At 61.3% G+C, this 22,067-nt stretch overlaps 2 protein-coding genes across 8 annotated transcripts; one reads left to right on the top strand and one right to left on the bottom strand.

Moving 5' to 3' along the window:
• Nucleotides 1-24: 24 nt before the first annotated feature.
• Nucleotides 25-16,143, top strand: HEXD (hexosaminidase D). Of its 4 annotated transcripts, XM_045085621.1 has the most exons (13): nt 25-320; nt 1,489-1,627; nt 5,605-5,714; nt 7,382-7,469; nt 10,365-10,529; nt 11,104-11,287; nt 12,165-12,236; nt 12,618-12,813; nt 13,454-13,536; nt 14,423-14,501; nt 14,576-14,677; nt 14,785-14,977; nt 15,517-16,143. In XM_045085621.1, exons 2-13 carry the CDS (start codon nt 1,529-1,531, stop codon nt 15,658-15,660), a joined length of 1,515 nt encoding a protein of 504 aa, XP_044941556.1. In that variant the 5' UTR covers nt 25-320; nt 1,489-1,528; the 3' UTR covers nt 15,661-16,143. The 4 variants fall into 4 exon arrangements, with proteins under 4 accessions (XP_044941556.1, XP_044941557.1, XP_012909712.1 ...); XM_045085622.1 differs by lacking the exon at nt 1,489-1,627; XM_013054258.2 differs by lacking the exon at nt 25-320 and having other exon boundaries at nt 354-1,627.
• Nucleotides 6,123-21,232, bottom strand: LOC101687773 (cytochrome b-245 chaperone 1). 4 transcript variants are annotated; one of them, XM_013054260.2, is made up of 7 exons: nt 20,951-21,061; nt 20,358-20,479; nt 19,520-19,561; nt 18,811-18,884; nt 18,123-18,219; nt 17,498-17,642; nt 6,123-7,757 (listed from the first exon to the last, which is right to left on the bottom strand). In XM_013054260.2, the coding sequence occupies exons 2-7, from the start codon at nt 20,440-20,442 to the stop codon at nt 7,739-7,741; spliced, it is 462 nt and encodes a 153-aa protein (XP_012909714.1). In that variant the 5' UTR covers nt 20,443-20,479; nt 20,951-21,061; the 3' UTR covers nt 6,123-7,738. The 4 variants fall into 4 exon arrangements, with proteins under 4 accessions (XP_012909714.1, XP_044941560.1, XP_004748704.1 ...); XM_045085625.1 differs by lacking the exons at nt 6,123-7,757; nt 20,951-21,061 and adding exons at nt 16,924-17,180; nt 21,141-21,232; XM_004748647.3 differs by lacking the exon at nt 6,123-7,757 and adding an exon at nt 16,924-17,180.
• Nucleotides 21,233-22,067: the final 835 nt, after the last annotated feature.

Genomic DNA, 22,067 nt, shown 5'->3' with positions numbered 1-22,067 from the left:
CCGAGCGCCGAGCGCCGAGCAGGGCGGGGCGGAGCGCGCCCCCCGCGCAGCCCCGCGCCGCCCGCCGCCCCGGGAAGCCGCCGCCTGGGGACCCGCGGTCGCCGTCGCGTGCGCGCTCTCCGCGGCCCCGGGGTCTCCCCGCAGGGCCCGGCCCGGGCTGTGCCGTCGGCCCCGCGCTGCCCTCCCGCGGCGCTCACGGCTCGCGCGCTCTCGGGGCGCCTGTCGGGACGGGGCTCGCCCCGGGGCCTCTCCCGGCGCTGACCGCGCTCGGCCGCGCTCCCGGGGGCCGGGGCAGCCCCGTCCGGCCGGCGCGGGAGGAGGTGAGTGACGCGCGGAGGGCGCCGGCGGGGCCGGGAGACGCGGGCGCGCCGCAGCGGTCAGCGCCCCGGTTCGGAGCCCGGTTCGGCCGCGGCGACCCGCTCGCCGTGTAGACGGTGCGGGAGCGAGTCGGAGCGAGGCCCCGCGCGCCCGCGCTCTTCGCTCAGGGTTTGCGGGCGGCGCGGGGGAGCCGGCGCGTCTGCGGCGGGGACGGGCGCGGGGGGCCCTGTGGCCGCGGACCGCCCACGCCGCGCGCACGCCCGCCGGAGCCCGACCCCGCCGCCCCGGGGCGCAGGCGGTCTGCGGGCTTTGCCCCAGTCGGGCTGCAGGAGCCGCGTTCGGGACGCGTTCGCACGAAGCGCACCGCGTGGGGAGACTGGGTCGCCGCTGAGACCGCTCTGAAGACGGCGTCTGCGCGCGGGGCCGCCCCAGACTCGGCGGGGCGGGGGGCGGGGGGCGCGAGTCGTTCGCGTGACCCACCCGCAAGCCCGACCCACAGGCAGAGGTTTTCTCCCGCTTTTCTCCTCGGATCCTCTGTGTTTGCTACAACGGGGGGTGCGGGCTGCCCTCCTTCCCGGCGACCTCCCGGCCGGCCAGACCTTCCCCAGGTTAACGGCGAGTCCGCCCTGACGCTCGTGGGACTCATTTGCTTTTCAAAGTGTGGGCGGCCTGTCCGACAGTCCAGGCAGGCTTCTCTGACCCTCCGACCCGGACCCAGTTTTTAGTGTCGTCTTCCGTACAGCCAGGTCGGGAGCGGACCTCCTCTGTGGAAATGTACCTGACTTTTAATGCTCTTGAAAGTAAAATAAAGGATAGATTTTCTACAGAACATCATACCGGAGGACGTGAAAGTCGCCTGTTTTCAGCAGCACAGTAGGGACAACTTGAGACGGTCTTTAAAGCAATTATTTTGGGGTGGTTTGTGTTGTTACAGATCACAGCCCTGTTAGGAGGAAACCGGTGCTCTTCTGTGTTAGGAGCAAATCCTCACTGAATGGCCGAGGTCCCTTTATTTGAGCACGAAGCAGACTTCTTGATTCATTTTCGTGTTGGTGAAATGAGTTTCCTCCCAGCGAAAAACGCAAAACTGGGCATGTGGGAAAGGAAGCCCAGAGTGGAAGGGGCTAAAAGGGGCCTCTGCCCATTGATAACTTCGAATTTCTCCACTAGGAAGAAGTGCCCAGGCAAGAGATTTTTGTTGTATGACTTCATGAAAAATAGCGAAATGTCAGGCTCTTCACCCTTTAAGATGCGATTAGTTCATTTGGACCTTAAAGGAGCTCCACCAAAGGTCTCCTACCTCTCGGAGGTAAGTGCCCTTTCCCTGTAGACAGTCTTCCTTACCTCAGGTTTGGTCTTCAAAGTTGTGAACAGTATTCTGTAGAAATGTGTGCTTAGAGCACAACCGTGGGGTCCTAGGCAGGGACACGATGGTGGCAGCAGCAGAGATTATGAATTTCCATCGAATCTCTTCATAGAACAGAGCAACTAGGATAGGAAAAGGAGGCAGGGCTAGGGAACCCAGCAGAGGAGACCCACAGCCTCTCTGTCGTGGGCCGAATTGTGTCTCCCAAAAAGATGATGTTCAGATCTTAACTACTCGTACCTATGAATGTAACCTCAGTTGGAAATAGGGTCTTTGCAATTACAGTGGACGTAAGATGAGGCCACATTGGAGTCAGGCAGCCCCAATCCAGTAAGTGACGTCCTTATAGGAAGAGAGAGCTTTAGACACAGGGGCGCCGTGCAAAGACAGAGGCAGAGATTGGAGGAATGCGGCTGTAAGCCAGGGAGTGCCGGGACTGCCAGCAACACCAGACGCTGGAAGAGGCAAGAAAGGGCTCTTCCCTGGAGCCTTCAGAGAGAGCACCGCCCTGCCCACACCCTGACGTTTTATATTTCTGGCTCCTAGAACTGGAAGAGAAAATTCTCGTTGTATTAAGCCACCCAGTTTGTGGTCATTGGAATAGCAGCCCTAGAAAACGAATACACTCTTCAACAAAAGTAGGTATGAGTATCCCCGTGAATTCCAAAATGCATGTGGTACAGCATATCACCCGTGTGGGAAGAGGAACCAGGCAGGAGGCATGGAGGAGAGAGGAAGGAATTCTGACAGGTCCAAGACCAGAGGACCCAGGCCTGCAAGTACAGGTCCTTCGTCAGAGAGCAGTGGGGCAGAGGTTTCACTGGCTGCAGTGCAGAAAGACTCAGAAGAAGATGCTGGAGAGGCCTAAGGCTCTCAGAAATATCTTCCAGAAACTTCTAGAAAGGCAGAGCCATGCATAAAGCACACAGTGTTGAGGAGAGAATCGTGGGGAGCTGAACTGGGACGCAGAAAGTAAAGCAGAGCAAAGGTTCTAGTGCGGGGAGCGTGGAGGAAGAGGCAGCCTGTGGCGGAGAGCCAGACGAGAGATGAACGGAAGTGAGCAGGCGTCGCGGAAAGCATCCTATTGGGAAGTAAGTACGGAAAGCGAGAATGCCGCGCATGAAGGGATAAACACATCCTGACAAATGGGAAGATACAGAAGATAAGCAAAGAAGGTCCAGGTCACCTGGAGCAGGAGCCCCTCGGTTATCTGGGGCAGCTGGGCCAACCACCCCAGACTTCAAGTCTTATAGCGGCAGCTCATCGTTCCTTCTGTTTCTGTGGCTGGTCCGCTCCGGGCTCCCTCCCGTGTTGGCAGTCCCCTGACAACCAGGAGCACCTGATGGCCCAGGATGGTCCCACGTGCCCAGCAGTTGTGCTGGCTGTCCACTGTGCTGGCTGGTCCTGCACGCGGGCCCCCTCCCTCCCAGCGGCTAGGCCTGCCTCTCAGCGTGGTGCTCACGGGGCTTGGAGAGCACAGGAACCAAAGCCGTGAGTCTCAAGTCAGCTGGGAACGGACCCCCGCCTCGATGTGGATGGCGCTGCCATAGCCGTGTTTTCAGTTTGCAGCGGGCCCAGAGAGGAGAACACGCGCTCGGGGCCCCAGAGGCAGTTCCCTTGGGTCTGTGCACGGAGAGGGCAGAGCTGGGGTGCCTGGTTGGCTCGGACGGTTGAGCATCTGACTCTCCACTTCAGCTCAGTTCACGAACTCGTGAGTTGTGGGGTCGAGCCGAGTCAGTGTCCCAGCTCTGGGCCGGGAGGTCGCTTGTGCCTCTCTCCCTCTGCCCCTCCCCCACGCACGCGCTCTTCCCTCAAGTAATAAATCTTCAAAAAGGAAAGGAAGGGCATACTGTATACTGAGGATGGTGGACATTAAGGCGTCTTTTAGTAAATGTATCAGACTTCAAAGAAAATGAAAGTGAACAACTCTTTTGGGCGTACGGGGGAAAGCTGCAAGTTCTGTGTGAGGGAAGGATGATCAAATCAGCATCAGGTCCTTCGAGAGCAGCGTTTAGGACAGAAGACAAGGGCGTAACGTACTTAAGATGCTGAAGGATGTCATATCCATGCAAGTGGACCATCGGGCACGAAAGCCGCAGGCCAGCTGTCATGAACGTCCAAGGAGTGGGTGAGGGACTCAAGACCAAGAGCGGGTGCAGCAGCATCAGGGCTGGAACGACCATGTAACAGCTCAGAGGAGGTAGGGTTCCAGCCAGTGACCACAGGACGGACGGCACTGCAGTCCCCCCCCGCCCCCGTGCAGCCCCCGGTGAGTGGGCTTCGCGGCGATGTCAGCAGCCACTGAAACCAGGAGGCAGAAGTTCAAGGCGTGGGTCTGACTGACTGGTCAGCTGGGCGCACTGGTCAGCCTAACACCAGCCTTCTAGGGCAGCCAGACTTGGGACTTCTAGAATCATCTGTGAAGTACTTTTGTCCAAAGAAGGACACCTGGGTCCAATGCCCCCATCATGTCTGACCACCGTCACACACGAGAGTAGGAAGTGGGCAAACATGCTACAGGACATCAAATCCAAAACCTGAAAATGATACAAAACAAGTGACTCGGTTTCCTCAACAAATAAATTCCAAATTTAAAAAGCAGAGGGGATTATTAACAATCAGAGAACCTTCAAAAATCTATTCAAACGATGCAGTGTGTGACCTTGTCTGGGCTCAAACAAGCCACATGTGAGACGGTCTTAGCACAGGGAGGTTTGAACAGGAGTGACACTGAAGACTTGGTTAGGTGGGATCCTGGCGTGTGGTCGTGTTTCTGTAAAAAGTCTTCATCGGAGGTATACTGAAGTGTTTACACACACAGTTGTTTCGTCTGGGATTTGCTTAGAAATACTCCAGTCAGAAAGCGGGAAATTAGGGGAAACGATGTTGAGTCTCGGGGACAGATGTGCGAGGCTGGCATAGCCCGCTCCGCGTGTGTGTGTGTGCGTGTGTGCCCGCACCGTGCGGGGGTGCTCACTTGCGCGGCTTTACAGTGAGGACCTTCCCTGTCCCAGCACCTGGCAGGAGTGTGTGTTGGGGGCACCCAGGCCGCCCCACCCCACAGCCTCCCCCCACCCACGGCACAGAGATCACCACCGACCCCAACAGCCAAAGCGCCAAACAGGCTGTGGCGGTGGGAGGGCCCCAGGGGGCCGAGGAAGTGGGAAAATGCCCAGAAGGTTGTGCGGCGTTAGCCACCTGCCTGACCTGCGCTAGCCCACTCCTTCCCAGTCTGTCTGCCTCTCTTCGTAGCTGGCGTCAGCTGTTGGTGTGCGTTGTCCACGGTGAGGCTTCGGCCCCAGGCTGTCCTCCTGATTCCGTCCAGTTTGCTCCCGAAGGTCCCCATGCTCGTGGGAAAGGAAAGCTCCCACAGACACGTCAGCAGGAGTGAGAAAAGTCTCGTGGAACCTGCAGGGACCCTTGTCCAGGGAGGGCTTGCTGTTTACCTGCTGGAGGCCCTTCCGGTGGGGCCCACGATCCCTTTTCCACCCCAGACTTGACATCAGGCCGGAAGGAAATAGTTCTGTGTGGTAGATGTGAACTAGATCTGAAAACCCTTGAGAGTAAGAACTCGTCTCCTTTGAAACCAAGGTAGAGGAGGAGATGGGGCTGAGCGTGGGGAGCCCCATGAGCGCAGCCAGGAGCAGCCCGCCGCCGTCCCCCTCAGCCCGCACGGCCTCGGGGTTGACCACGAAGCTGAGCCACGGCTCCGTTCCGTAGGTGCAGAGCCCCGTGCCGAGTAGCGCGTTGCCGTGTCAGCGTTTGATCGGTGCGACACAGTACGCGTTCCAGGGTCGGCGTTTCCAGGAGAAGTGAGACTATCGACCGCCCGTGTCCCCAGGCAGGAAGACCGGCCACGTGTGGCACCTCTGTCGCGTCCTTCGCGCAGCCGCGTCCTCACAGAGTCTCTGTTCCCCCAGGTCTTTCCTCTGTTCCACGCCTTGGGTGCCAACGGGCTCCTCCTCGAGTATGAAGACATGTTTCCCTACGACGGCCGCCTCAGGCTGCTGAGAGCCAAGCACGCATACAGGTATCCCCAGCCACAGAGAGAGCAGGGCCACCGGCGGTGTCGCAGGCTGGGCGAGGGTTTGGCACCGGTGGGCAGCCCTCTCCTGGCTTTTAGACTCCTGTCTGAGTTACAAAAATAAAATACATTTGCTGGAGAAAATTTGAGAACATTTTGGGGGGAAGGGGACGGGGCGGATTAAGGGGACGGGTCTGCTGCTCTCTAAGGCCACAGTTGGGACCTTCTTCAGGAGAGCAAAGATTAAAGGGTCGGAGGGTCAGAGTCTGTAAACGTGGATGTGGCGGCCGTGGGCACAGCCCGCTTGGATTCCAAGTTCTGGTGTCTGTGTAAGTCAGTAACAGCCCGAAGGGAAAATGACCAAAGGACATTTGGGCCAATTCCCCCACAAAAGTAAAAATGGCCAATAAGCAATACAGTAGTAATAAAGTGAATTAAATCAAGTGAAATGCCATTCTGGCCATCAAATTGGTGAGGATTTTGTAAAGGTTCTGATGCTCTGTGTTCCTGAGGGTGGGAAAAAGCCGACATCCGGCTGGCGGCCGCCCTGCAGGGAGGGTCGGCTCCGAGCCAGAACCGCGCGAGGGGCTTGTGCCCGGTGTGCGAGTGTTCGCGCGAGGGGCTTGTGCCCGGTGTGCGAGTGTTCGCGCGAGGGGCTTGTGCCCGGTGTGCGAGTGTTCGCGCTGCAGGCGTTGCTGGAGCTCTCCGCTCTCTTCATGCTGCTGGCTCCGTTTCTCTTCTCCCGACAAACGTGTTCTGTTCGTTTGTTTGTTTGTGGCGTGGAAGCAAGTGCTGGGACACCTGTGGGGCTTGAAAGGGTCTGTGTGGAGCCCGTGCACTGGTAGAATTGGTTCAGAGACGATCACACACACCCAGAACCTGGAGCTCGCCTTCATCTTGAGATAAATTCCTGTGTGGGAGCTCATGCCGGAGCAGGCAGCGGCCCTTCCCGGTGCCGTCCACGTTCCCGCCACAGCATCCCCCACTCAGGCGTGTCTCAGAGGTCACTAACCTGCCCCCCCAGTGTAACCTTGAAGGTCTTTTAAATTTCCTCCATTAAAGGGGTCACCAGCTTTTCTGGAAAGGGCCAGACTGTCCGTAGTTTGGGCTGTGCAGCCCACCTGGTCTCTGCTAGAGCAGTCTGAGGGTACAAGGAGCCAGCCGTGGCGGATTTCCCGTAAAATTCCTCTTGTGGGCACTGAAATAGGAATTTCGTGGAACTTTCAGATGTCATGAAAAATTTTTCTTCTTCTGATTTCTCTCAACCAAGTTATTGGGTAATGGGTTGTGTGAAAAGGGGCAGGCGGGTTTGTCCTTGGGCCCATCTGCCAACCCGTTCTAGACTATGGTTCCACGTATGGCCCAGTTTCTTATGAAATGAGGTTCTTACAGAGCTTGGGTAAAAATAGCTGGTAAAAAGCAAACTGTTATTTGAGGACCTAACAGAGCATCATTTCCCCCAGTTCTGGGTGGGAGCCCTCTCTGAAGTCTTAGGAATATCTTCTGAGCTTTTTGGAAATAGTGAGCCTATTAGCTTCTGCAGGAGGGTCCACCGCCGGAACCTGACAAGGGAGGGGGGAGTGTGACCAGGAGCCCGTGTGAACAGGCCTGAGTGTGAACAGGGGCTGGTGTGAACGGGCCGGAGTGAACCTCTGGGTGATTTTGTCTCCCAGCCCCCCTGAAATCAAAGAGATCCTACATCTGGCTACACTGAACAAGCTAGAGGTCATTCCGTTGGTGCAGACATTTGGACATATGGAGGTAAGTGGGAGGAACAGAAGTGACCTGGTGCCAGGTGTGGGGCTCGGGGGTCCACAGGCAGTGGCTAGCCACAGGCGGGGAGCAGCTCTTTCTCAGGCTCTGCCCTGCAAGGGGCGGACGAGCACAGAGCTCCAGGTCGGAGCGGCTTCTGTCCATGGATCGGAGGGGCGGGGCCGGGGCCGGGGGAGCCCTGCGGGCCACGTTGGTTTTCTTTCTAACTTGCGTTCCTCACTTAACACTGGAGATGTTTCCAGGCTCCTTTGTGATCTTCAGAAATAGTTTTCACACCTGCAGAAAAGACGGGCAGCAGATTAGACACAGCATCGATGTAATGGCTGCAGGTTCCGGTTCTCCTCACTGGACACACCTGCTGGCCCTGTGGCCAGCCCCTCCCCCAGGTGTTCAGGTGCAAGTTGCATCAGAGCAGCTGTGTCCACGTCCACTCACACGACCCCTCCCCTGCCCGCATCCCCCTGCGCTCAGGCCTCCGGAGGTGACGCACCCTGCCGTGCTCCCTGGGCTCCTCACTTCCCGCCGCCTCGGACTGCAGTCCACAGAGCGTCCCTCCAGGGCCCTGTTGTCCTCAAAGTCGCTAAATGTAGTGACAGATTCTGGTCCGTCTTCCTTGACTCTGGCTTTTCGCAGCCCCAGCAGCTCCCTCCCAAACCCCGCACTCTGCTGGCCCCCCACTCCCGGGCCACACCACTGCTTCCCCTAGTAGCGTGCGTCCTGTCGCTACCGCTGGGCGTGGCGGCGGTCCCCACGGCTCCTCTCCGGACCCTCCCTGTGCAGACAATGCCATGTCCTCTCCTGCTTCCCCTTCGTCCTCCATGACCCCCAGATGCGGGCTCCTCTGCCCTGTTCTGGCGCCTCACACGCCTGCACTCGGGCCATCGTGCGCCCTGCTGCTTTTGCTCCTCTGTCTCGGGTCGGCGGCCGCCAGCCCTCTGCCTCCAGCCCTGTGTGAACCACCGCCTGACCTGACCAAAGGTCCCCCCCAACGGTGCCGCTCTGACCCCTTCTCCCAGTCGCTCCCTGACTGCTACTCCTCGAGGGGCCTGGCTGCTCTCCGAGTCGGGTTGGTTCCTGGGGCCACTGCAGCAGAGGACTTCCGCCAGGTGACTTGAGCCCCCGGGAGCAAGCTCCCTCTCGGTTCTGAGCCAGAAGCCCAAGGCCAGGGTGTCTTCAGGGTTGGCTCCTTCTGGAGAAATACCGTTAACGTGCACTTACTTGCCATCAGGATGTTCCCTCTGGTGAAATCACTGCAGGGACTTTGCACGTTTGACATTCGGCACTGTTGAGTTCTTCAGTTCTCTGGACATTCTGGATACGAGGGTTGTTGGATGACGACCGGCCAGCGTCTGCTCCCAGTCTTTGAGGTCTTCCGAGGACCTCAAAGAGCAAAAGTGTCTGATTTTGATTGTGCGGCTTCTCGGTTTCGCTTTGATGGGCTCTGCTCCTCGTGTCGTTTCTAAGAACTGCGCCAGTCACTGGCTCCCGGAGATTTTTCCTGTTTCCTTCTAAAGTTCTACGTTCGCACACTTTCCACTTGCTGTCAAGGTCCATGCCGAGCTAATTTTTGTGTAAGGTGTGAGGGTTACAGGGAGGGTCGTCGGTTTTTTGCATGTCGTGCATGACCGCTGTGATGGCCGGTCGGGCCGGCACCGCTCACTGAGGGACGGTCCTTCCTTTAGACTCTGGAGCCTGGGGCTGCTTCTGTACCTGTGTCAGAAGTCACTGGACCTTCTTTGTGAAGGTCCGTTTCTGAACGGTTCTGTTCCACTGGTGTCTAGTCTGTCTCTTTGTCAGACCTTCTTGTCTTTATTCTTGTTGCTTCACTGTGACTCGTAAGTAAAATCAGAGAATAAGAGCTTTATTTTCCACCCAGTTTGTGCATCTGTAAGAAACCTTGCTGGGGTTGGGGCACCTGGGGGGCTCAGTCTGTTAAGCATCTGTCTTCGGGCTCTGGTCATGAGGTCAGGATGCTGGGATCGAGCCCCACGGCCGGCTCCCTGCTCAGCGGGGCGTCTGCCCGAGTCTCTCACTCTGCCCCTCCCCCCGGTTTGTGCTGGCTTGTTTTCTCTCTTTCAAATAAATAAAATCTTTAAAATTTTTATTTATTTATTTATTCGACAGAGAGACATCACAAGTAGGCAGAGAGGCGGGGGTGGAGGAGCAGGCTCCCCGCTGAGCAGAGAGCCCGATGTGGGACTCGGTCCCAGGACCCTGAGATCATGACCTGAGCCGAAGGCAGAGGCTTTAACCCACTGAGCCACCCAGGCGCCCCTGGCGCCCCTCACGATTTTTGGTTGAAAATTGGGCATTTCAGATAATATTGTGAATCTGACTTTTTCTGTTGCAGCTGGTTGTAAATTGCTTTCAGTCTCAGAGCCTGTCCCCCGGCTGTGCGGCCGTTGGCGCTCCGGTTAGCTACTCACACATGCGTTTGTGGCCTGGCTTCCTAGGGGCCACCCCTCTGCCTTCATGGCTGGTGTTCAGCCAGGGTCGGGGCCACGGTGGCCTGGGGCTGTGAGGACCCACTCTGTGGTACAGGCCGAGGGCACTGGGAGTTCAGCCAGTGCCCCGTCTGCCTCGGCTATGGGTGTGAGTGTGGCCTCCAGTCAGCTGGGGTGTGAGGAGAGGGTGTGTCACCTCTGTGGCTCTCCTGTCCACAGTCACCCATCACATTTCAGGCTGGTGGCCGCTCCATCTGAACGTGAATGAACCTGGCTTTTACTTTTCTCACCGGGCCCAGGTGGACCTGACGGAAGGGCCATGAGCCAGCTACAGGCTCCGCCCAGCCCCCCAGCACCCTTGGGGGGGACCTGCAGCCAGCCTTGCTTCGGGTCAGCTGCATCCCAGTGTCTCCTCCTGTCACCTCCTGTATCTCTGCAGTTTGTGCTGAAGCACGAGGCTCTCGCTCACCTCCGAGAAGTGGCACTTTTCCCGAACACCCTGAACCCCCATGAGGCGGAGGCCCTGGCGCTGGTGGGAGCCATGGTCAGCCAGGTCATGGAGCTGCACCCAGGCGCGCGGTGGTTCCATGTCGGCTGCGACGAGGTGGGTCCTTCAATGCTCGGTCCGTCCCTGGCCTCGCCTGCCCGCTGTGCTCTCCCGCAGCAGCCTCTCTTCTTCCCTTTAAGGGCCCTTGTCCCACTTTGCAGGGTAGTTTCCTACATAGAAAAATAGTCCATGTGCCAAGGATAAAGAAGAACTGGCCGAGGAGACGTCCCCCTGTGAGGGCGTCTGTCGCAGCTGACCCGTGACCTCGTGCGGGCAAAGCTGTATTGCTGAGCACAGTGAGGGGCGCCCTGCGGGACGGACAAGGGCTGGGCTCTGACCTGAAATGGCCATGCTGTCCACCCCCGAGCCGCGGCAGAGCCAGCGCCCGCGTTGGCTGTCTGCTTGCTGGCTGGTGGACACCTCGGGTATTTCTGCCCTCGGGCTGCTGTGAATGCTGAAAGGAAGCCTGGAGTGGAAGTTAGGTCTCCGGGAGGAGGGGCCCTGCACCAACTCCTCTGCGCGGGCAGCTGCCACTGCAATCCTGGCCGACGTGGCCTGGGCCGGTCTCTCCCAAGACTGTCCGCAGTGAGGCTGGGCCGTCCGGGCAGACCCGTCCTGTGCTTCCTTCCAGGTCTATTACCTTGGCGAGGGCGAGGCCTCGAGACGGTGGCTGCAGCAGGAACATAACACCAAAGCGAGACTGTGTCTGTCCCACATAAAGGCAGTGGCCTGCCACGTGCTGGCCCGGCACCCCGCCACGAGGCCCCTGGTGTGGGACGACATGCTGCGGTCCATCCCCGAGGACCAGCTCTCAGGTCAGCAGGTTCCTCCCCCAGGCCACTGGTGCTGGGAGTGAGGCGAGTGGCTGCTGGGGGCGGACTCTGGGGCCCCTCCCCCAAAGCTCTCACTGCAGGCCACCCGCTTAGAGTCAGTCTCTGAACTTTCTCATGCAAAATGCCATTCCCCCAGCAGGGAGTGCAGAGTGGTAGGTCTGAAGCGGGGGAGTAGCCATGGGGCATTGGTGGGCCTGGCCAGCAGGGGGAGAAGGGTGGAGAAGGGGTCCCACTGGGCCTGGAGTGTCCAGTGCTGCCGGCCGCCTTGGCCCCATGGGACCCTGTGGCCAGCCCTGCGGGCATCATGGCTAAACTCACACAGGCCGCTGGTCAAGGACAGCAGCCAGCCCCTCCGGCCTGCCGGCGCTCACTCCATCTGAGGCTCCGGACTGAGACCAGAGACGCACCCCATGGTCCACTCAGAGCCCCCGCCCAGAGTGTGGCCACTGCCCCAGCCTCTGCAAGGCCAGGTGTCCTGGAGGCAGCCCCGACCAGTGTGGCCGTTGGGTTCTCATAAGATGAGACAGAATCCAGCCCAAGTGGTAGTTCCTGCTGCACCCGGTCCTGGTACCCCCACTGCGGCACGCAGACAGAGTGGTTCCCCTGTGCAGGAAGCTCTGGGGCTCCCGGCTTGGGGTTCCCCTTTCACAGAGCTCAGTCTGCTCATTGCCAAAGTTGGCCAAACCCATGGTTGCAGCATTTGCCGTGTCCAGTCTGCACCTACAGCCCAGGCTCCCGAGCGAGTCGGCATGCGCTCTGTTGTAATGCTGGGGCGGGGATGGGGGGTGCGGGCTGCGGGGCCGCGGGGCTGTGGGGCCAGGGTGATGGCTCTCAGCTCACAGCCGCTCTCTGCCCCCAGCATCGGGGGTGCCGCAACTCGTGGAGCCTGTGCTCTGGGACTACGGGGCCGACCTAGACGTCCATGGCAAAGGTCAGTACCCAGACCACAGCCGCAAAGACCCTGGAGCCCTGACTGCCTGGCCAGGGGCATGCAGGGGCCTCTGTCCCTTTCATCAGGACCCTGCCAGCTGCCTCCGCTTCCCCGCAGGCCCTTCCTGAGGGAGCTTGGCCAACCACAGGGCCACCGGGGCACCCATCCTAGCCCACGTCACTCCTGAGGTGTCCCACGTTGTCTGCTGTTTTCCTCACGAGCATCTGGGCGGCGTCTCTGATCTCGCTGAGACGTCAGTCTGCCTAGAACTCGAGCTGGCGGCTGGGGGCTCCTCCTGCTCTCCGGTCCGACAGGCGCCGTGTCCAGGCTTGGCCTCGCTCCTCGGACCGGGCCTGTCACACCACTCACCTTCCCGCCTAGCTCTTCTCATGGAAAAGTACCGGAAGTGTGGTTTTCTCCGGCTGTGGGCTGCCAGTGCCTTCAAGGGGGCCACAGGGGTGAGCCAGGCCCTGACCCCCATCGAGCACCACCTCAGGAACAACGTGCAGTGGCTGCAGGTGGCGGCCCGTGGGCCTGCGGATGTGCTCCAGGGCATCGTCCTGACCGGCTGGCAGAGGTGAGGCGGCGCCCACCCTCCTGGCAGGGGCCAAGCAGCTCTGATGGCCCGGGACACACCACCTCTCCTTAGCCCGTCTGCTCAGCCCTTCCTGGGAAGGGGCCGGTCCTCCTATGAGGGTAGGAGCCTGGGCCCTGATACCCCCACAGCCATTCCCCAAACCCTGCAGAGGGGACGTCACTCGGGGTGTCTGGGGCGATGCACCCTGGTCCTCCCAGCCCCCACACACCTCCGCACCCTCGGCAGCCTTGCCTCCAGGGCCACACAAAACGTGTCTCGTGTGGCCAGCACAAGGAGAGATTTTCTCTCTTTAGGGATTTCACCCTATTTGAAAAGTGAACTGCAAGTGAACCCTGGCTCCCGGCCAAGTCCTAGCCACAGGTCTAGCCTTGTGATGGGGAGGGCAGAGGGGGAGACAGCTGGAGGCCCTGCCCAGAGCGGTCAGAGAACTTACTAAGATGTCAGGGTGTCTGCACTGAGCAGCAAGCCGAGGCAGGGCCTCCGGGTGGGACACGGCCCGAGGCAGCAGCCAGCCCTGCGGGAGCATCTCAAGGCCAGTCCGGTGTGCCCCGGAGAGCTTGCGGGCATCTGCCGTGCAGGTGGGCCGTGGGAGCTGAGCGGCCCTCTCCCCCCGGCGTAGGTACGACCACTTCTCCGTGCTGTGCGAGCTGCTCCCCGTGGGAATTCCGTCCCTGGCCGTCTGCCTGCAGTCGCTCCTACACGGTACGGCTCCCTGCTGCGCCCGGGCGGCAGGAGGGTAGATGCCCCCGAGCGCGTCTCCTCGGAGCGGGACTGTGGTCATGCTCACCGCCGCCCACCCGCCCCGCGGCCCCCAGACACAGTGAGCCCGTGAGAGCAGTCCGTCCCGGGTGCGTGCTGACAAGGACTCTGCCCTGAGCCGGCCAAGCTCCCCACATGGGCAGAGACACGGGCCCCCAGGGACGACAGCCTGTCCGTGAGGACGCGGGTCTGCGGCTGCGTGGGGCACAGGGTGGGGCTGCACGGGGAAAGCAGGGTCTGGCTCCTGGACGGACCCTGAGGCTCCCCGTGCGTCCTGCCTCCTGAAGGGTGAGCGGGAACCGTTCAGACAGGCGTGCGGACGCTGCAGCCGACACCGGTGTTGACACTGGGTGCTGGCCCCGCTGCCCCGCCTGAGGTGGGCACCGCTGCCACACAGCCCTCCTCCTGCTATGGAGACGGGCCGGGCCTCGTGCCCTACCGGGTGCTCCCATGCGAGCTGACAGAGCCCGGTCCACATTGGTACATGCAGGCTTCACCGGCCCGTTTCAGTTGTCCTGGAATGTCCGCGTCTGAGAAACCGCAGTGGCCAGGCCCTGCGTACGTCCGGGACCGCTGTGGACGCGCAGGGCGGCACAGGCTGACCGTTCCCCCAGCGGCGGGGCTGCTTCTCTTCGTTTTCTCATTTTTAACACAGTGAGCCCGTTTCCTGTGTTTCGTACGAAGCCCCGTCGCCCAGGTCTGCTTGGGCTGGCACATGCGCGCTGACCTCCTTGGTCACTTTGCCACCAGGCCTGCACAGTGGCGCCGGGGCCCTGCCACTCTCTCTCCAGAGGCCCCTCTGACCACCTCCATCTGTGCTTGGTTGCAGGAGGGTTTACCGAAGACGTTAAAGCAAAAGTGGAGAACTTTCTCGGGATTTCAAACCTAGAAGTAACTGATTTTACAAGGTAACCCCCCGTCCCCGGCCCTGCCTCTCCCCTCACATTTGGACCCCCGGCTCAGCACTGCGGCTCTCGTGCAGCGAGGGGCCCGGCTCCTTCCCTGGCAGCGACATCCTGGCCCTCGTCACGCACGTCAGCCTCCACTTGCGCAGCTCCGTGGACTCGCTGCTGGAGAGGGACAGGTGAGTGGGCAGGGGCTGAGCCCACACTCCCAACAGGACAGGGTGCGGGTGGCCCGTCCCAGACGACAAGTTTCTGGGGGGAACCCACGTTTTCCATGTTTCATCAGACTCTTTAAGGTTTCTCAAAGACGTTCTCTTAACCACCCCCGCCCCCCGAGGCTGCCCGGCCAGCCGCAGTGGGCGCACCTGCATGCGTGGGTCTGCCCCCAGGTACGTGAGCGGCTGGTTCAGCCCTTACCACCGCAGGCGGAAGCTCGTGCACCCCGTCATGGTCCAGCACATCCAGCCCCAGGCGCTCAGGTTGGTTGCCCAGCTCCTGGCAGGTGCCCACCCCCGGGGCTGCACGTCCTCTGCGGCTTCCGGCTTTGAGCCCGACGAGCTTTCTAGGTCTTGAGCCATGAGTTCTTAGGTGAATCAACTTGGCTGAAACAGTTGTGCTGTACGTGTTCGAGAAGCCAGGGCATTCCTAGCCTAAAAGGGTAAGGGTCACCCCAGGCAGGGTCCAGGGCCCTTCATGGCTCATGGCTCTGAGCTGAGGCCGATGCGGTGTCCTCACTGAGTGGAAGACACGGTCAGATGTTGACAGGCTCACGTGTAGAGACAGGCCCTGCAGGCCGGTAGCAGAGCACAGTCCAGTTTCAGATGTTGAAACATAACAACTCATTTATTTCCGTCTCGCTGTGAGATGGGCACGGATAGCCATTTTATGCATGGGTAGACTGAGGCACAGAACCGTAGCGACCCGTGAGGTTGTTGAGGACATGAGTGTCATGCACAGGCTGTGAGTTGGTGCCCGGGGGTGCCCACCAGGCAGGCTCACTGCCGGCTGTGGTGCTCAGCCTGCTGGCCAGGTGGAGCGCCGTGGTGCGGGAGCTGGAGGCCGCCCTGCATCGTGTCTTCTATCCGGATGCCGTGGAGGAGTGGCTGGAGGAGAACGTGCAGCCCAGCCTGAGGCGGCTACAGGCCTTGCTGCAGGACCTTAGAGAGGCGGCTACCGCCAGGCCGCACGTGGCTCAGGACCCCTGACGGGGTGGGCCGGGCACCCCGTCCAGCTGTGCCCATCCTGGCGCTGGCGGCCCGCCTCCCCCTGTACGCCAGACTCCCTGCCACAGGCCACACCCAGGGAGCAGAGGTTCTCGCTGGGCAAGACGAGTGGCGAGGTGCAGGGAAGGCGCGCTGAGGCCCGCCAGCGGATCCGCGTGTGGAACTTGAAATACAACGGAGAGCGGGAGCCGGAACTGCTGCTGGTGGCAGTCAGACTCCCTGCCAGCGTGCGCCCCGCACCAATGGTCCCGAGACCTTCCTCACCCTGCGAGCCCAGCCAAGGCAGAGGGGAGCTGGCCACACGGGTCCCTCCAACTCAGGGCACCCTCCAGTCGGGGTGACCACGCCAGGAACCAGTGATGGCATTTCATACTTTATTTTAGAAAAAGAAAGCTTTCAAATTTTACCACTTAAAAACTCAACTTTGGCATGTGTCAATGACTGTTCCCCAAACTAGAGCTGTTGGTGGCCTCTCTGGAGAAGGGGACAGGGCTCCCCAGAGACGACCCTCCTCTGCGGGGCTCCCCGCTTCCTAGCTGCTCCTGGCTCAGCTCCTGAGTGCCGGGCTCAGAGTTGCCTCACTGCCTCCCCTCTGTGGGGGCTGCTGCAGCAGCCCTAGGCCCCACATCCTGCCTGGGTTCCTAAGGGAGCCACCCTGCCTAGGCCCTGTGTGGGGCCTCTCTGTCCCTGCACAAGCCCTGTGGCAGGCCCGGCTGGTCAGGGGCTGTGTGCAGGCTGGGGAGGCCTTGGGAGTGGCTGCAGTGCACACAGCCAGGTGGGACCCTCAGCGCCCGCCCTGGGCCCTGCAGAGCTTGGGCAAGCACCGCACTCTAGCCTCAGAGGGGACTGAGCCAGGGAAGGGCTGTAGCATATGGGGCAGGGCCCATTGGGATCCCTGGGGACATCAAGCCAGTGTGGGCGTCCTCCTGGCTCCCTCTGAGCCTGACCCAGCTGTCGGCACTGTGCACACCTGCTGAAGCCTTGCTGTCACTGGGGAGCTGAACTGCGGGGGACTGACGAACCTCCCTGGGTGTCCCATTTCAGAGACCTGATCCCCACGCAGCTGGTGGGCAGTGGGGTACGTGTGCTCTCAGAGTCCCCCGTCACTGCCCAGGCTGGGGCCAGCCCTCTGATGCCAGGAGGCAGCTCTGAGGCCTGTGCCCTCCCTGGACAGCTCAGAGCCTGCAGAAGGTCCAGCCTGTGGTTTTGCTCAGAGGGCAGAAGCAAGCAGCAGGAATGGCAGAGGGTCCCACCCTGGGGCCGGTGGGGACACAACCAGGCGCTGGAGGAAGGCTTGCCGGTGGCCCACCAGAACCAAGGCCAGGGGCTCTATGGGCGTTAGCTCTGGCTCCCCGGGCCATCAGCCTCGCTGTCACTGCTCTGAGACAGCTCCACGGGACTCTCCAGTCGGTGCAGTTCCAGGAAGGTGGCAATAAGCTTGGCGATGGCTTCCACATCACTGGGCCAGGCCGACATTGGGAGAAAGGGCAGCTTACCACGGCCAGCCCTGAGGCAGCCACAAAGACCACACCACCTCCAGCACCCCCAGGGGTCCCTCTAGGACATGGTGCCTTCTGTTCTAGGCCCCATCTCCCGTGACTCCCAGACCCCTCTGTCCCCTGTGGGGACTCCCCAATATTCCCCTAGCAGCAGGGGCTACTTCCTCCAAGTCCTCTCCCTGGGCCCAGCCACACAGTCCACTGTGGGGGCCACCTGTTGGGGGCGAGGGGCACAGCCAGCCAGCTGTGACAATCAAGTCACCTGCCCAGAGCTTACCTGCGGTGGCCCATGACCGCACTCTGTGTGAGGGGGTGGGAGAAGCCTGTTGCGAACCGCAACACCACCACGTAGCCCTTCCCAAAATACCGGACTTTCTCCTCCTCCACGTTCACATCCCGGATGTCATTCAGCAGGACCACCACTGCGGGGCATGGCGGGAGACAGACAGTGGTTCCCCCTCTTCGCGTGCCCTTCCCACCTGTGTGCTGGGCACAGCACTTTGGGGCTACTCTCCAGAGGATGGCAGCAGGGGCCAGTGACCATCGCACAGGCTGGCTGTGCGCACAGGAGAGCACCGTCGGGTGGGAAACAGCAGCCCGCCCGCGGCCACCCTGGCAGGCCTGCCCGGGCTCTCATGAGCGCACACCAAGGACGGGCTAAGCTCTCTGCTCTACCTTCCCCCGATGGCTGAAAAATGCCTTCCTGTTGCCTATTGGCCGGCCACTGATCTCGAGGCTGCCCAGCAGTGTCTGGGGGCACCCTCTGTCACCCAGCGGGCAGCTCTGACCCACCCCATTTCTAGGCCTCGGGCCTGGTCTCTGGGTCTTGCTCACCACCTTCCATCCAGTCTGGAATCAGCAGCCTCCTGCTACACCCCGTGTGCCCACGCCACGCGCCTCACCTTGGTCGTGGCCGGCTCTGAGAAGAGTCAGCAGCTTCCTGTACAAGCTGAATGTCTTCAGGACGACCTGCCCGGTGTTCTTGTTGAAGACGGCTTCCTGGAAAACCGGCCAGAGGGGATCACCCAGCTGCCAGCCTCTATGTGTGCAGACCAGCCGCACACAGAACTTCCAGGGCCCAGCCTGGCCAGAGCAGATACTCGAGAGGACACCCAGCTGACACCCAGCCCGGACAGCCACAGGTGGCTCCGCCAGGGCTGAACACCTACAGCCACACCCTCTTGGACTCCCATCTGTTGGGCCCCCAGGGCCAGGGGTATAGAGACAGAGGGGAGCATGGAAGCAGATGCTGTACCCAAGGGAAAGATAAGTACAGCTTGAGGTCATCAAGCAGAGGAACGGAGGTTAAAGTCCGGAGATCAGAGAGCCCCCCAGTCCTGTGGTTCCTGGTGAAGAGACCCACCCACAGGGGAGAGCACCGGCCCTCATTCTACCGTGGGCTGTGGCAACACTAGGGAGTAAAGAATTTCAGTGGAAACCGTCATGAAGAGCTTCTAGGAGAAAAGAAGATTCCTTGGTGCAGAAACCAGTAAGGTCAAGTTTCAGGATGGGGCGTGTGAGGCCCCAGAGCCCTTCCCCCTGCTGTGACCCCCCACCACACCCTCGCGCTCTTGCCTCTGCCGGCCTTACCTCCCAGTCCTCCAGGTTCTGCACGGCCACGAACAGGCAGCCCGTGACATAGAAGAGCTTCCAGCCCAGACTATCTGAAGAGCAAACACGGCAGGCAGCCAGGTGAGGGACAGCAGCAGAGGGCCAAAGGCTGACACCCAAAGGGGTGGCCTCTGGGGTGCCCGGCCCACGGCAGCCACCTGACACTGCTAGCCCTGCCTGTCATGCAGAACCAGTGAAATGCCGGCCAGCTTGGTGTGCCCTCTGCTCTCCCTCCAGTGTCTACTGGAGACCAGAGTCAGGGCTGACCCGCATCTGCAGATCACAGCCCGGTGTGTGATGGAGCGGGGGACATGCAGGGGCAGCTGGAAGTGTGGTTCAGCCTGTGGTGCAGCCTCAGGCAAACACGAGAGAGCACGTTTCTGAAGAATGTGTCAACACGGGAGAGTGCTTCAGATACAAGAATGTGGGGCACCAGGGGGTTCAGTGGGTTAAGCCTCTGCCTTCATCTCAGATCATGGTCCAGGGGTCCTGGGATTGAGCCCCGCGTTACAAGTGAAATCTTGAAGGAGAAGGGGAACACCAGCACACGAGCTGGGGCTGCACCTGCGTGGAGGTGCCTTGGTCCTAAAGGCTGGGCCTTGGTGAGCACCACAAATGGTGGGTTCGCTCTCTATTTCCCAAACAGCCACGGAAGTTCCTGCGGGAGGGGAGGAGGTGACGCACCCACCTGCACTGTAGTAGGCAGCAGCCAAGCCAATCGACAAGATTCCTGCAAAGAGAAAAGAAAGCAAGTGCCTCCCTATCGGGCCCCCAGGAGTCCAGAGTCCCCTCCTGCCGGGAGCCACAGGCTCAGAGGGGCAGGCCCTTCCCTTCCCGGTGCCAGAGATGGCTGGGGGTGCTGCTGGGGGACAGAAGACCACCAGGCTCAGAAGTTGGGGACACAGCCAGCAAGTGCACTCAGAAATATGGCGAATGCCTTTCACAGTATTCCCGGAGTATGTTCCTCCGGCCGAGGCTCCAGACCTGAGAAGCCAGAGCCAGAGAGCATTCCACGTGGTGTGGGACGAAGAACCGTAGTGTGGCGCGGGAAGCAGAACAGGCAGGTGGCCACAGGCAGGGTCATGGGATAGATGGACAGAGACATGTCGCGGAGGGCACAGCCACACCACTGCCCTCATCAACACCGTGCCACCGCCCCTGCAGTGTAGACCCTCCAATGGACGGGGAGAGGAAAAACGGGAATGAACTGTGGCCCATCACGTGAGCCTCTAACGCACACTTGCAACCAGAGGTATGAAAGCAAACAAAAGGGGAACACGAGGACCTCAAAAGAACATCACGATGTCAACATGAGGATACTAAGTGCTGGGGCAAGGACAGACCCTCATGCAGAAGCACTCATGGAGGTCAAAAGCAGTGCATATAGGATAAAAGCTGGGAAGATACAAAGTAACAAAACAATTGCTATACTTGGGGGTAACAAAACAGAGGACAGTTTCTTTTTCTTTCTTTCTTTTTTTTTTTAATTCGGTTTTTAACCTGGGGGGAAATACGGACATCCTTACCAACAAGCAAAGACCAGGACCTGATGCCTGGAGCCCTCTTCAGATGGAGGCAGGAGCTGGTGCGGGACGCCACCTGCATGTACATCCCGGGTCTGGGCGCGCACCACTCCGGACAGGACGCGCTGCGGAAGGGCAGAACACACCGCGGCTGGAGTCCTCTCGCCGCCGCCTGCACACAAGCGCCCAGCCCCTCACCAGCCTGGGAGCCGGTCAGCTTGTGTCCACGGCGGTCTCTTCGGTCCCCCCAGGACCCCTGCTCTGCAAGCCCCTTCTCTGCTCAGTTACGCCGACCGCACGGGAGCCACCTGCCCAGCCAGTACCCGCGAAGCGGCCACGAGCGCTTGGCCATCGGCTGCCCCGTCCTACCCGGAAGCCGCAGTCCTCGGAAGCCTGGGCAGCGTCCGAGCTCCCGACACCCCAGCAGAACTCTCAGAGGGCCCGCACCGCCCTGTGCTGCCCCCGAGAAAGGGACTCCGGGTCTCGTCTGGTCTGGGTCTGTCTCCGGCCGCTCGGACAACAGGCTACGTGCGGCGGAGGGTCCGGGGACTCCGGCTGGGGCCCCCGGTTCTGGGGCGCAGTGAAGTCCAACTCACGACAGTAAGGGATGGGTTCGGTTGGTACCGACGAGTCCCGCGTCTCGGTCCACCCCGGGCTGCTCCTGCTGCGGCTGGACCCGCCCGACCCCCCCCAGCCAGGCCCCGCGCCCCCGGTCCGCTTCCCGCGGCTCTGGGACGCCTCGCCCGCCCCGGCCGCCCGCGACAGCGGCCCGACTCCCGCGCCTACCGAGCACTGGACCCGGCGGCGCGGGCGCAGGGCCGGGACCTGGGGCAGGTGGCCGGCCGCCAACTTCCGGGGTTGGGGGCGGGACGGCTGACTTCCGGGTTCCGCGGAGCGGGCGGGGCCGGCTTCCGGGGGCCAGGGCGGGGCTGCGGCTGACTTCCGGGCCCTGGGGCGCGAGCGGGCCCTACTTCCGGAGCGGGGCGGGGCTGGGCGGGTCTGGGGCGAGGCGGGCGGGTCTGGGGCGAGGCCGCCGGCTCGCCCGCACCCCGGCGGGAGACTGAGGGGCGGAGCGCGGCGTCTGGGGGGCGTGGGGAAGCGCAGCAACTGCGGGCGGGTGACCGCCCGCGAGAACGTCTGGGGCGACTGAACCCCACAAAGTCGGAAGCGTGGATTATGCGGCAAAACCCTCGCTTAATACGTCGATAAAAGGGGGCGCCTGGGGGGCTCAGTGGGTTAAGCCGCTGCCTTCGGCTCAGGTCAGGATCTCGGGGTCCTGGGATCGAGCCCCGCATCGGGCTCTCTGCTCAGCGGGGAGCCTGCGCCCCCCACCCCGTCTGCCTCTCTGCCTGCACGTGATCTCTGTCTGTCAGATAAATAAATAAAATCTTTTTAAAAACCACGTCGATAAAAGGGGCGCCCGGGGGCTCAGTCGGCGAAGCGTCGGCCTTCGCTCCGTCGCGATCCCGCGGTCCCCGACCGAGCCCCGCATCGGGCTCGCGGCCCAGCGGGAGCGTCCGCCCCCCACCCCAGCCCGTGCTCGCCCGCCCGCTCGTTCCCGCTCAGATCAAGTCGCCGCAGCTTTTAGCACCCGACGAGCCGGACAGGCAGACAGCGCGAGCGGGGACAGCCGGGGCAGAGGGAGCCCGACCTCGCTCCCCGGGCCCCGGGGCCACGACCCGAGCCCCAGGCCGACGCCTCTCCAAGCCGGTG

This window comes from Mustela putorius, unplaced genomic scaffold (assembly GCF_011764305.1).
Source record: "Mustela putorius furo isolate JIRA1106 unplaced genomic scaffold, ASM1176430v1.1 tig00000873_pilon_pilon_pilon, whole genome shotgun sequence".
Taxonomy (NCBI): Eukaryota; Metazoa; Chordata; class Mammalia; order Carnivora; family Mustelidae; genus Mustela; species Mustela putorius.
Note: the sequence above shows the minus strand (reverse complement) of the source record. Positions and strands in the feature narration are given on the sequence as shown.

Excerpts from the sequence above, each read along its gene's own strand:
- HEXD (XM_013054258.2), top strand. The coding sequence starts at position 1,313 with ATGGCCGAGGTCCCTTTATTTGAGCACGAAGCAGACTTCTTGATTCAT. Across the intron at positions 1,628-5,604 it reads AGGTCTCCTACCTCTCGGAG|GTCTTTCCTCTGTTCCACGC; the intron begins GTAAGTGCCCTT and ends CTGTTCCCCCAG. Across the intron at positions 11,288-12,164 it reads CCCCGAGGACCAGCTCTCAG|CATCGGGGGTGCCGCAACTC; the intron begins GTCAGCAGGTTC and ends CTCTGCCCCCAG.
- LOC101687773 (XM_045085625.1), bottom strand. The coding sequence starts at position 20,442 with ATGTACATGCAGGTGGCGTCCCGCACCAGCTCCTGCCTCCATCTGAAG. Across the intron at positions 17,643-18,122 it reads CAGAGCCGGCCACGACCAAG|TGGTGGTCCTGCTGAATGAC; the intron begins GTGAGGCGCGTG and ends CATGCCCCGCAG. Across the intron at positions 17,181-17,497 it reads GCGGTCATGGGCCACCGCAG|TGATGTGGAAGCCATCGCCA; the intron begins GTAAGCTCTGGG and ends GGCCTGGCCCAG.